This window comes from Talpa occidentalis, unplaced genomic scaffold (assembly GCF_014898055.3).
Source record: "Talpa occidentalis isolate TD23 unplaced genomic scaffold, MPIMG_talOcc4v2.1 talOcc4.4, whole genome shotgun sequence".
Lineage (NCBI taxonomy): Eukaryota > Metazoa > Chordata > Mammalia > Eulipotyphla > Talpidae > Talpa > Talpa occidentalis.
This window is the reverse complement of record NW_023604295.1, coordinates 134100493-134114864: the sequence shown is the minus strand read 5'-3', so window position 1 is coordinate 134114864 and position 14372 is coordinate 134100493. Positions and strand designations below refer to the sequence as shown.

Here is a 14372-nt window from a genome sequence, read left to right as displayed (position 1 = left end):
GTCACTTTCTCCAGGAAGTGATTTATTCCCCACCACCCCCACTAAGCCTGAGACCTGTGCTCTCTACTCCTGTGTCATATCTCTATGCTTGCATTGTCTATCTACAAAATTCAATTCACTTTATTATAACTTTCTCATATCTTATCCCTTAAAGAGGAGACCTATGCCCTATTCCTCTTTAATTTCTCAGCCCTTGCACATTGCCTGGTAAAAGGTAAATGCTTGATGAATGTTTTCTGGGTGAATGAGTAAGTACATGAAAAGCAGAACCCAGGAATCTCATTCACCGATTTCCTCTAGTTATGTTTGACTTGCCATTTATTGTCTCAATCAGTGATAGACAACAGTGTCCCAGGGAGCCCCAGAGATCTTAGCGTGACAACTGATGCTCAGTTCCTACAGTGCCATCAGGAAGTGTCATATTTAATCCATGTGATGATTAGATTGCCTTGGGGCCACACACACATTTTTAAAGCTGTCATTTAAAACCGTAATGTAATGCAATAATATTTAAAGCCTCATCTATTAGCATATCAGCCTAACAGTGCTCTCTCCCCTGGAGAGAGCCAAGTGGCATGATGGTATACAGACTGTAAAAGATGTATGTCTGTCTGAGCACAGATTACAAACTCCTAGAGAACAGAGTCTCTGACTATCTTACTCACTGTTGGGGTCCAGGCCTGGCTCATAGTAGACCCTCAATAAATCCTGGTTGAGTTCATGAAAGAATAAGATCTACTGTTCCCATTAAAAGCGGTAAGAAAAGAGCCAAACTCTGACTCATATCACTCAAGCTTAAGAACAATGAATAAATTCCTAAACTGTGCTTCTGTTTAAATTTTTCTTCCCAGTGCTTATCATTTATCCTGCTGAGTAAAGTAGTTAATATCGGAAATTTTGATTTTATGAGTTTTTGAATTTTACACCAGGGAACCAGACTCAGCAGATATATGTCCATGTACTGAAAACCCCACACAAGGCTGTAGCTCCCAACTGAATTAAATTTAGGAATAGAAGGTTAAATGGCAGAGGGTAATGGCTGGACTCCTGTGCTTTTCTCACTGTGACATTTATTTGTGTTTGCTCTTTCTTGATGATGCAATGAGATTTTTCTTCCTAGGGCAAATTGTTGATTTGACCTTGATTTACTAACAGTAATACACAAAGTTAAATTTACAGGCATTTTTGGACATTTTTTTCATTATAACTCATCTCTTTCCTTTAGGGTATACCTCAGTTACCATGTGCCAAAGCGTTATACAACTACGAAGGCAAGGAGCCTGGAGACCTTAAGTTTAGCAAAGGGGACATCATCATTTTACGGCGACAAGTGGATGAAAATTGGTACCACGGTGAAGTCAACGGCATACATGGCTTTTTCCCCACCAATTTTGTGCAGATTATCAAACCTTTACCTCAGCCTCCACCTCAGTGCAAAGCACTTTATGACTTTGAAGTGAAAGACAAGGAAGCAGACAAAGATTGCCTTCCATTTGCAAAGGTAAAGTTAGAGCGAGATTGTTCTCATTTGCCAGTCCTTTCTCTGTGCCTGGATACACGAGAGGATGGCTTTGTGTCCTTTTGCAAAAAGATACAGTAGGTTTTTGTGAACTATCTCACTGTACTTAAAAAAAAACAAACAAAAAAAAAAAACCGTGGAGATAGTCTTAAAATCACAAAGAAAGTAATTTTGGGCATAGACTGTCTGTAGGAAAGATAATTTTGGTTGATACCCTATGTAGTATCATTTTCTATCTAGAGCCTTGATTAATTACATGATGTATCATTATTTTACATTCCTGTTGATTCTTTTGACAGTGTAAGATTGCTCCCCTCAGGTGTCGTCACTGTGGCTCTGTGTCCTCCGCCATAGTCCATTGTGCTCCTCTCTCCCCCATAACATTCCCTGCTCCTTCCCTGTTAGATATCTTAGATCTGTGCTCAGCTATCAAGGATTGGTTTTAAAGTTTGTCTTTGTCTGACCCCCCCCTTTTTTTTTTCTATTTTGGTTTCTCTGTGTTCCACATATAAGTGACACCATCTGGTATTTATCTTTCTCCTGGCTTATTTCCCTTAGCACAACCCCTTCCAGCTTCATCTATGTTGCCACAAGTGGCATGAGTTCACCTTTTTTTTTTTTAGAATTTTTTTTTTTATAGAGGCATGTTTTTATTTATTTATATATTTATTTGTTTTGTTTGTTTTTGTTTATACATGCACTGGGTACAGTCAGAAGCGCGGGAGGGTGAGAGAATTCACCAGAGTCAGAGCGGGGAGCAGAGCAGGCAGAAGGACGAAGTACACTGCTGAGGGGAGCAGCGGGCGGCAGGAAAGATCTGCGCGCCAGGCGGGACCCTCCTCCGGTGGCCGGGGAGCAGCCGGGGATCGAACCGCCGCTGCAGAGGCCCCGGGCAGCTTCACAACCCAGCGCTCAACTGCTGCGCCACCGGGGAGGCCCGAGTTTACCTTTTTTGATCGATGAGTCGTATTCCGTTCATTATGTATAACACATCTTCTTGATTTATGTATCTGTTTTGGGGCATTTAGGTTGTTTCTATATCTTAGCTATTGTAAATAGGTATAGCCTAAGTTTAATTCTAAGCTACTTTACAAAGTGCGTACTCCACTTAGGAATTTTAAGTCTCTGAATTATGATAACAAAGTGAAACACTTTTATGTCCTTACTTTATATGTAGATTTCTTTGCTGAAAAAGACCCAGGAATATATGTCACTGAATTGAGGATTTGATTGATAAAATTTGGATTTTCAGGAGATTTGTCTTTTTTGTAAAGAAACACAGAAAAATACACATTTAAATGGACGTTGATGTGTTATCAGAGAGAAAGTGAGAAAATCCTACAAATCAATTTATAAAAGAAATACTAGAGGCTGGGATGGGTAGCACTTGAGGTTGTTGTTTATAAATATAAATAAAATAAGCAGGTGTAGAGGGGTTCATAATTTTACCACTGCCTGAAATGACCCCATGTTGGTTGGTAGTTGCCATTTAGTTCATGCAGACATTGGATTCCTGCACCAAAGATTTGTTGTATCATCTTAATTCATGTACTTTCAACAGTTGAGCCCCTTTGAAAGGGAAATTAAGTGGCAAGTGTCTTAATGTGACCAGGTGGACTAATGTTTGCTGTTTCTTCAGGATGATGTTCTGACTGTGATTCGCAGAGTGGATGAAAACTGGGCTGAAGGCATGCTGGCCGACAAAATAGGAATATTTCCAATTTCATATGTTGAGGTAAGCAAATCTGTAGGAACATCAATCATTTAGTATCCAGCTCAGTAAAAAAAAATTGTAATTATGCAATCTGAATGTTAAGCTCTCATCATCACTTTTCAACGTATAAAACAGCAAATCATTATGTTGTACACCTTTAATTAGTACAATTTTAATTTTCTGTTATATCTTAATAAAACTGGAGGGAAAAGATAAAAACCTTATTTATTAAGAAAAAAATATAGTCCTCACTATATAGGCAGCAGAAACACCCCATTCCAGATCATTGGCTGGATTAGGATGAATTCCTCCATCCTGCCCCACAATAACTGAAGACTGAGATGTTTGAAACTCTTTACTTTGTGCCCTGCTAAAAGCATTCCTGCAAGTCCTGAGATGTTTTTGTATGCTTCCAGTTGGTGCCTGTACTGTTTTTACTCCATTTACCAGTTTCTGGGTGGGGTGGGGGGAGTCATGAGTGTATCTGTTTATTTGTTTGCATCTTTCTTTATCTGCCACATCATCAGAACTGGAGTAATGATGTGTAGAGGCAGCCTCCGAAAACTTCAAATAAATGAAAGAATGCCCCTCTGCTCCATTGCATCAGCATCTTAGCACTCTCCCCTTTTAAAATCAGCTTTACTCAGAAAGGTTATGGTGAACCTGACTCAGCGAAATTCTTGTCGAGAATATGTATAAAGTAACATGTTTGTGTTACTCTAAATTAAAAATGAACAAGAAAGTTACAATTTATAGTATGCCTTTGTTACATCATATATTGTAAGCTTTCATGTCCTTTAGTCATGCTGAAAACCAAATTGATGTTATTTTCAAAGAATAAAACACAGTCCAAACCGCCATAAAAGGATAGTAGAGGCCTCATGAGGCTTTGGGGAGAAGTGAGGCCTTGGTTGATGTCTATGATAAATAGAGGGGCGAAAAGAAATGAAAAGGTACATATTTATGGCAGGAAGAACATCTATGCAGGGAGACCAGCATGTCTAAAAGCCAAAAAGTAAAAGCAAGCATGAGTTTTGGGGGATTTGAACATAATTCTGTTCTTGAAGATATCAAAGCTTCTATCTTAAGCATGTTAAAAAGAAAAACTACCTCACTTGTTTTCCATCTTTTTATCTGAGGCATTTGTTTTGGCATGATTCTGAAAACTAAAATGACAAATTGTGTCATTGTAGCCAGCATTCAATTTCCTCTACAGACGGTGAGATTGCCAAAGTTTGCATTAAAAATAGTTTGACTACTGTATATCCAAGGGAAACTAATTCAAACCATGTACAAGTCTTGAATTTTATCCTTACCCTTCAGATGTTCCTGTTTGTTGAAATATTTTTTCTTCCTTTGAAAGTAAACAAAAGGAAAAAATTCTTAACTCTTGGGCACGCCTTTCTGTACATTATTTATGTATTCTAACTGTGGGTCACGGAAAATTACAAACATCTCCAAGTATTTGAACAGATACACTGAAGAGCATGGGAAAGCACCAGATTAGTAATGAAAGCCTGTCTTTACTTGTTAGGTATTATCAATATTACGTGCCAATACTTGGTTCATGATGCATGAAAAAGGATTGCTATACTTTTGTTTTGGGGCAGGTATAAAATTGTGCAAATAGGCATAAAAGGTCCACCCACAGCAAATCCAGAGTCACTTAGAGTCACTCAAGTCATTAGGATTATTTACTCTGATTTAAATTGGAAAGGTAAATTTCTGCCCAAGTGGAAAGTATTTTCATTGTTTTGCTTCTTTCAAATGAGTATTTTCTCCATTTGAACCAGAATTTTGCCAGTTGAGACAAGGCAAACAAATCATCTATCTCTCAGAGACTATGAACATTTCTTTGATGTCAAATCATCAGACTGAAGTTTCTGGTGGGGAGCAGGGCAACTGGGGATTAGTGACACCTGGTTTAGCCTTTAGGGGAATAAAGTGGAGGCAGATTTCAATAGCAACCCACCGAACTTCAGCTATTTAAATAAGGTGTAGACTGTCTCACAAGGCCGTCTCAGAAAGGTAAAGCCAACTGTAGTCCTCAGAAACTGAAATTTTTTTCCCTTAAATAATGTTTTTTCTCTTGCTCTGTTAACCACTTCAGGGTCCAGACAGTTTTCAATGTAAAACCAGGCTTTGTTACAAAAAAGATCACCTGTACATTATTTTCATTTATCTTGTAAACAGACATTTAAGTCTCTTATCAGTGTTAGATGCTTTTTTTCTCAGTGCTGCTCTAAACTGTTGACTCCCACCCCCAAGCTCCAGAGGCTTGAGGAGATAGAGTGTGATAATGCTGTTGACCCTTAAAGCACTGGTGCATGGAGGTCTAGTGATGCCAACTACCACACAGTGGTGAGTTGGCACATAACTTAGAATTGTAGAGGTTTGTTGGATCCATGAATTCATACCTACAGACAGAAGAAAAAAATCTGCATGTAAGTGGTTCCTTTAAGTCAAACCAGTATTGTTCATGAGTCAGCTGTATATCTCAGAGGCTTTGATACTGCTGTGTTTATCCATAGTGGTTTGTAGTTCAGATTAGCTTTCAACCCAGAGTATACCAGAGTATAGTAATTATCAAATAAAGACTCTCACCTATAATAAGGAAAGTGTGTTCAGATTTGATTCTGGGTTTCTGGAGAAACATCTTCATTTGCCATAACTTGTCAGCAGAAGCTGGAATTCCCCCTTCACTACTCATTGTTGACTTTATTAATGGAAATGCCAAAGTACTTGCTAGTGGCAGACACCCTAAAGTAGATAGGTCTTTGGGGTAGGATTGTAGATTCAGATCTGGAGTAGAAACTCTGGGGTCAGTGGTTTAGCTGTAGAACTGTGGAATTAAAGGGAGGGGGGTGTAAAATTGAAGAAGCTGAGCTTTTAGAGGTAGGTAGGAAGAAAAATTGAGTTGGAGGTCTGAGATAGTGAGAAATGTTACTGGAGTGTCTGTCTCTTCCTTTCTTCAGTTGTCCTGCCTCTTCTCGTCAGCCTGTGGTAGCGATTGACAAACAAATGACCTCTTATTCAAGTGCAAAATTCTTCAAGGTTTGAAAAGAGAAGTGGGGTCTTCAACGAGGGGAGGGAGGAAGGGAAATACTCTATAAATGGCCTCAGGTTCTGTTCCGTAAAGTCTTTAAGCTTTTGAGTTTAGGGTCCTTCTGCCTGTTCACTCCTCCTTCTGGAGATTCTCAATCAAATGCCCTCCTGGTCAAGCCATGAATAGTGGTTATGATTCTATTTAGACAGGGCCTTTCCAGACGGGAGCAGGTTGGATAGTAGTTAGTAAGAGTTTCTTGGGGAAAACCCCAGGAATTCTTAAAGACATCATGGCAGGAGATGTATAAAAGGGTATATTTCTCAAGGACTGAATGCATTTATAAAAAAAAAATCAGTGGTCTGCTCCTTTCTTTGTTCAAAAATACTAGTCTTCTCCAAAATAGAATGGAGGATTTTAATGACCTCATTAATTCAGAGCCAGCTCATTCAAGTTTAGCAGACGTTTGGACAAAGATGACATGATTCTTAGCAAACAAAAGGTTTGAATGAAGTAAGTGCTAAATATGGCGGTTTGTTTTTTTTTTCAAGCATTATTATGCATTGTGGTCTTACAATGAATTATAAATATTTATTTAGCTATCATGTTATTTTGATTCCTACTCATTTGCTTAAAATGTCACTCACCTAGTTTGCTCATGACAAAAGCAATTAAATAACTTGCTCCTTTTGCCATAAATAATATAAAAATAATTGAACGAAGTAGTGACCTAATAAGCAACTATTCTTATTCTTTAGTCACTGCCAGAGAAAAGAGCAACATTTCTCATTCTTTAGATCTTTTGCTTAAGTGTCACTTCTGACAGATTTCCCTCATCATCTTACCTAAAGTAATTCCTCCTCTTTTACTTTACCTTGCACACAAAGTGGTGTGGTGCTGGAGGAAAAACTTGGACTCTGACTCCAGATGGCTGGGATTCAAGTCTCAGCTGCTACTAATTGGGTGACTTTGGACTTTGTCTCCACATTTGTAAAATCATAGAGCCACTCCATGCATAGGGTAAATTAATTCTAGTGAAACTTATATTCTGCCTAGCACCTAGAAAGATTGCTGTTTGTGATAACTATGATTCTCACCATTATTAATATTATTCCTCCACAGCACTTTCTACTCTCTGTTTTGTTATTTGGTAACATGGGTACTGTCTACCGACCCTCCTTGCCCCTGTTAGAAGATGAACTCTTCAGAGCCAAGATCTGTCTTCATGGTTTTCCTTGGCCCCCTGAGATCCTGTACAACACTTGCCCCTGGTAGACTCTTGATAAATGTTGGTTGAATGAATGAATGAGCAACCTAAGAACTTTAAAAAATGGTTCTAAGCCAAAAAACAAACTGGCTTTTGGATGTTGCTAACTTTTATACTTTTTACCTAACTTGTGTCATTTACTACCTAGGCATATATTTTATTATTGGTTTACCCTTGGTCTTGCATCAAGAAGTTACATTCCTCAAAGCCAAAAGATCTACTGTGTGACCCCAGTGAAAAAAAAATTTTTAAATAAATGTGTTTGTTTATTCCTTATTTAGGATTTTTCCAGACTCAGTCATAGCCATAGATTAGATCTCGGCGCTTCTGCAGATTATTTACCTCTAATAGAGACAGGACTCCCTAATCGTGAGATGAATTTTCACCTGCGTGAGATTACTCCTTGGACTTAGTTTATTGTCAAGGATCTTCATTTTTTCCCACTATCTTTATTTTGTTGTAAGTTGCTTATAATAAACTGCACATACTTAAATGTATAGTTCAATGAGTTATTTGTTGTTTTTAGCTGTTATAATTGCCCATAAGCAAATAGTAGAATTTTTAATGTCTAGAGTAAAGAAGCAAGTGTTAACAGCCTTGCCACGGGAAAATCGTATGTGCAGTCTCTGAGAGCTCAGTGGCTGAGGGTGGGGATGCTGACTTCCTCTGCTATGGAGTCAGGACTTTGGAGGACTGTGGAGTCAGGGAGCTACTCTCTGTGTTCCAAGGAATTAGAAGTGGAGGTTTGGTTTAAAACTGTAGAGGTGAACCTTGGAGGAGCTGAGAATAAAAACGTTAGCTTGACTTCTTAACCTGGAGACTCTGCTGCAAAGAATAACGAGACCAAAAGAATAGTATTTGATTTAATAGTCAGAGAGTCGATGAAACAATGTAAAAAGATATTCTATCACTTACATTTTGTGATGTATCCTTTTATTTTAAAATTAAAGTTAAATGTTCAATTGATTGAAATCATTTTGTATTCAAGAAATGTAAGAAAAACTTTGAGAAATGGGAAAGAATGACATAACTTAGCATCCAAATTTTCCCTTTAGTTCTGAAGTAAATTAAGTTTTATAAATGAAATTAGGAGATATTGTTTCATAATCAGTAAGAATTACTCCATTGCTTAGCATCAGACTTTCACCTTTAATTTTGATTGACCAAATACATTGGAGCTGCTTTTGAGTAGCTTTTTTTTTTTTTTTTTTTTAAAGCGCTGTGGGCTGTGACCCAGGGTGCAGGTTTTCATATCTTCTGTGTGTTATGAACCAGATACAAGTAATTGTTGCTTTTTGTTCACCTTACTGACAAAGAGGGAGAATAGTTTCCGGTAAGTACAAAGGTAAATCTCTTCTGCACTTTAGGATCAATTGCTTAATATCTGTGGCTATAGGCAACTTTGCTAGACTCCATTCTGAACAAGACTCCTTATTTAGAGCAGTTTATGCTCCATATATTATTAAGCAGCTACTTTCTAATTAAGAGTTTCCTTTTGGTTTCCATCAGGAAAACATTCAAGGAGCTGAGATTCAGAAGAACGGTTAATTTTTATTGAGTTCTCACCGCTTGAATGGGCAGTTTCCAATGCTTTGGTTAGTTTTATAGAACATAAAAATGCAGGTTTCCTGTAAAGCCTTAACCAGAGGCCAAGGATAATGACCAAATGGTGTCTAACATCTACAGTGCTTCCCCAGGAATCTGAGAATTCTTCAGCTTGGCTCTACCTCCCTGTGCATACCCAGGCTTCTCACTAAGTTGGTTTACTAATCATTCTGAAAACAAATCTTAGGATTGCTGCCTTTCCAGCTCATCGGAGATAATTTCGTTGTTTGTCTCTCTGTAGAAAGTCTTTCTTCCCTAATTTTCATATGCAGAAATAAAACAGAGCAACCCTCTCCTTGCACGAACTTCCATAGTGCTCACTTTTTGCCATTCTTACAGCCCTGGCAGATGCTAAGAGCACAGTCAAGTATAAGGATGATGATGGTTTCCTCTATTCCTTAAGAGCCACATCTTATACAAGGACTATTTTTAATGATTTTATTTCTATAATATCACATCCCAGAAAAGTTGGAAAGGAGCAAATAACCCTTAGTCCTATCACATATAATTTTGGTCAATATCCTTCCATTCTTTCTCTTTGTGCTTTAATGATATGATACACATGATTTTGTCTTTCTCCACATTATGATAATACAACTAACCATCAGTTTTGATGAGTATATAATAAGCATTCTAGTAACTAAACCATAATTTAGTTAATTATTCGTTCCATTTTTTAAACTACTTAAGTGTCTTGTTTAGGGACATACAGCTGGTAATTGAGAGGTGAATCAGGGTCTCTATCGTGCACTTGATTACTGCCTAGACTCCTGCCCTGCGCTAGCCTCAGAGCTCAGGGGGCCCTAATGTTCCAGATGTTGGCACAGAATCATCATGATCATGATCATCATTAAATTTTGCTTAACGAATGTGTAGGACATTTGGATTCTAGTCAAGAGTAATGAAAAATTTTCAAGTTCTAACACAAATGGTTAATTTTCAGAAAGGATTCATTGCTCAACAACTTCAAATATCTGAGGTTGCCTTTTCTAAGAGAGAAATGGCAGACTAATGGAAACCATAATATCTTATGGTTGACTAAGTTTTATTAATTCTATTTCTAATGCATCTTAAAGTTCTACATCTTTAAGAAGCAGAGTAGTTTCGTTTTAATTAACCACGTGTTGTATATCGTGAAGAAGACTGAATGTTCTATACGATTCTGCATGTTTCTCTGCAAATGTGGTATATAAATGGCATGAACAGAAGCATCTTGATTATTAAATCAACAGGGAACAAATTTCTCTATAATGAAACACAGTGTGATTCAGAAACATTTTTCCTAAGTGTTGTAAAGCAACATTGCCTTTTGTAATAGAGTATAGTGCAGTACCTATTTCGGCTTGACATACACAGAGTAAAATTTTCTCTCTATGCTGCAAACCAGGAAGATTTAAACAAAATTGCAAAATCACTAAGGTCAATATCTTAGAATTCTTCTGTGCCAGAGTCATCCTTGGTGATCTTTTCTTCCTTCCCATTCCCTATTACACCTTTGGTTACCCTTTGGCCTCTCCAGTTCCTGAGATTGCCTTCCTGGCTGCCAGCTGGCTGCCTTTTCATAGCCTTTGTTTTATTCTCTCAGTTATATCTACCACTTCTCTCCCTTCCCCTGCATTCCCCCACCCCAGTAAAATTAACCATCACAACCACCTTTCTTTAGCTCCTTGAAATTGTCTTTGTATTTCTGGGGCATTGGTTGCATGCCTGGTCTGGGGCACATTGCAGGGTCTTGAATTCTCAGTGCCTTTTACTTTTCTTCCTGCCTCTATCTTCTCTGCTTTTTCCTCCCTAAGTCATAGACCACCAACTAATATGACCCCCACATGACTTTTATGCTTGGCTTATAGAGTGGTTTTGTTTTAATTAGTTGCTAAGATGGGACAATCGGGAGGTCTTACATAGGTCTAATTTTTAGCTTTCATTTAAAAAAAAAAAATCAGCTGCCATCAGCAACAGCTGCCCCTTAAGTGCAGGCGGAACATCCCAGGTCAACATGTTGTCCACATTCCTTATTGGTCTCTTACCTGATCGTCTTCATTCATTGACCTCACTTGCCTGAGCTCTACAGACCTGAGAATTTGCAAGTCAGCCCTTTAACATTAGAAATCCATTAAGCCGTTCCCAGTGTCTTCTTTTTTCAATACACAGAGGTGAAGTTACGCTGTTTCCCTCTTTCCTTTACCCAGTACTCTGCCTGGCTTACCGTAGTCACTTAGAAAACATTTGTATGAGCAAAAGAATCCAAATGTTTGATTCTGGTCAGCATGGACCTAGGCCTGTATACCTAACACAGAGATGAGAAAAGATATTTGTATTTTGCATAAGCATGAAACTTTACAGATCATTAAGTCCAATTTCCTGTTATATATGAAAATTTAGGATACTCAACATAAGATAAAGTGACTTGCCCAAGGCAGCAAAGCCAGCTAAGACGTCTCTGTGAATTGTGAGAATAACTCACATTTGTATATGATTTTGTAGGTTATGAAGCACTTGAACCTTTACTTGTTTCTGGTATGTGCAGAAATGGTATTACCTTCCCATTTTCTACAGCTAAGGAAACTGAAACCATGGGTTTTAAGTGGTTCACCCAAGATCACTCAACCAGTGAGGGCAGAGATCTGACTCTGAGCTAGACCTCTCAACTCCAAATTCAGAGCTTTTCCAATGGTTTTCTTTGACATTCCTTTATTCAGCTGTGTAAGCTAAAATTTCTTTCAGACTTTCCGTGAAGTGCTCCCTCCCTTCACCCCTTGTATTTCAAAATCAGAAACCTGAAAAAGAAGATTCTAGTTTATTTTTTAACAGTTGGGGCCAACAGAGGTAGAAATAATTAAAACTAGGGAGGAGTTAAATAACTGATGCTTCACCTTCCTAACCTAGTAGAATGAGGCAGTTACTTTGAAAATCCTTTTCCTGTGGCAAGATATTGTGAGGGTTGTATAACCAGCCTGTGTTCTTCATTGTCCTGCTGTGTAAGGAGTAACCCTTGTTGCCCTTAGCAGTGAACTACTTCAGGTCTTGGGAGGCTTCAGAAAGCTGGGCGTGGGAGGTCAGGGGAGTAGGTTCAGTCTGCTTTCTCAGTTCAGCAAATTATATGGTTGATGAGCTCCGGGATTGCCTCCTGTGTGCAGCTTTCTCCTTTCTCTCCTGAGGGTCTCAAGCTGAGCTGGCTGGTAATATGTGGCAAGTGAGCCCTTTATTTTTTATTTTGTTTTTATTTGTTTTCACTTATGCATACAAGAACTGGGAAGTAGGCTCGAGGTGCTGGGGGTAAGAGGATTCACCAGAGACAGAGTGGGGAGCAGAACAGGTGGCTCTCCTGAAACACACTACTGAGGGGAGCAGCGGGCGAGACAGGAGAGGTCTGCTGTGCCATGTGGGTAGCTCCCTGCTGGGGATTGAACTCATGCTGCAGTGGCTGCCAATAGCTTGATAGCACTGAGACTTTAACCCCTATGCCACCAGAGAGGCCCAAATGAGCCCTTTAAATGTGGGTTGTTCACATTGAGTGTGACATAAGTATACAGTGCACACTAGATTGCTTAGTTCCTAGCAAAGAGAACGTTAACTCTCACAAGAGTTCTTGATATTGATTCCATGTTAAAGTGATAATAGCTTAGAATATATTGGGTTAAATATCTTATTAAAATTATTTTTACCTATCCTTTTTGTGTTTTCACATGTGGTCTGTAAGAGGTTTGAAATTACACATATGGCTCACAGTGCACTTTAATTGGACAGTGCTGCTCTGAAGACAGCTCTTCCTTCCCTTGATAGTTCTAAGAGACCAACATTCTTTCTCATTCAACAAATATTTACAGAGGCCTAAATGGATCTTCTACCTGAGAGAGACTTTGGGATCAATTTGAAAAGACCGCTGAGTAATCCCTTCAGTCTCTCTAATTATTCCTCTTCTGTGGGGGAGTCTTGTATTATAAATGAAGGCTGAGCTTGCTTTTGTGTTTGGATCATCCAGAAACAAAAACTAGTCGCCTAAATTGCATGGAAGAATAGGAGACTAATGGAAATACAAATTCCGTATTCCTGTTCTGTAAAAATCATTTTGCAAAGATCCATAATGTGAGGCAAGATATTCTCATTTCTGCTAAGAGGAGGCAAAGCGTGGATTTCCATCTCATAGCCTTCACTGCTAGTTTGCTCAAAGTGTCAGTTCTCTGGGGGAGGAATGTTGGACTTAGCTGTGCAGCAGAATGTAGAAGTGCTCCGCTTAAAACGTGATTCACCAAGGAAGTGTTTCAGCTGAGGGGGACTGTCAGAGAAATGGTGACTGGACAGCTGCTGCACCGTGTGGTAAAGACAAGGCTGGTCCACTTTACTCAACCCAAAACCAAATATGCATGTGATAAATAAATGAGCTGTAAAAACAAAAAGGAAAAAATAAGGAATTATATTATAGTAGTGAACATGTATTACTTTTATAATACATTTCTTGAGTCTTTCTCTTTTATCAAAAAACAATTATTGGACCTCCCTGGTGGCACAAAGGGTTAAGGCTCAGCACTATGAAGCTAACCACAGCCACTGCAGCACAAGTTTGATCCCCGGCCAGGGAGGTGACCCATATGGTGCAGCAGACCTCTCCTGTCTCACCCGCTGCTCCCCTCAGGAGTGTATTTCAGTCAATCCACCTGTTCTGTTCCCCCTCTGTCTTTGGTGAATCCTCTCACCCCCTGCACCGTGGCTGTACTCCAGTTCTTATATGAATGAATAAATAAATAAAATCTTCAAAAAATTTATATTCATGAATACCCCATTGGGTTGTAATCAGAATTGGTTCCTCTCCTCAAATCTGTTTGTATTTTTTCAGTGCTTGAAAAGTAGAGACTGATTTATCTGTAAAGTTTCAAATAAGATAGTGATTATTCAATTTAGTTCTCATTAATTTTTTTTCCTTAAAAGGAAAATGTTATATCCTATTTTTTTTAAATGCTATTTTCTCTTTAGCAAAGATGACGATCATGCACAAAAAAATTATTTTGACTTTTTTAATGGAAGGGGCATTGGTTTATAACATTATATAGGTTTCAGTTGTGTAACTTATAAATCAACATCTGTCTACAGTATATTGTTTGCCACCAAAATAACTTAAGCTGTCTTGTTATTGTTATTATGATTTTGTAAGTATTTCCTTATTATGTTTATTTATGCTTTAGATAATTCTTTTAAAATTTATAGTTTTCCCCAAAAAGATGTTAGT

At 38.4% G+C, this 14372-nt stretch overlaps 1 protein-coding gene across 1 annotated transcript in view; it reads left to right on the top strand.

Moving 5' to 3' along the window:
* The window catches only part of SH3RF1 (SH3 domain containing ring finger 1), a 147939-nt gene that overhangs the window by 88579 nt on the left and 44988 nt on the right, over positions 1-14372 (top strand). The window contains exons 3-4 of the mRNA XM_037526420.2: positions 1226-1501; positions 3159-3254. Of these exons, the coding sequence (XP_037382317.1) occupies positions 1226-1501; positions 3159-3254 (372 nt within the window). The remainder of the gene's footprint in view (positions 1-1225; positions 1502-3158; positions 3255-14372) is intronic.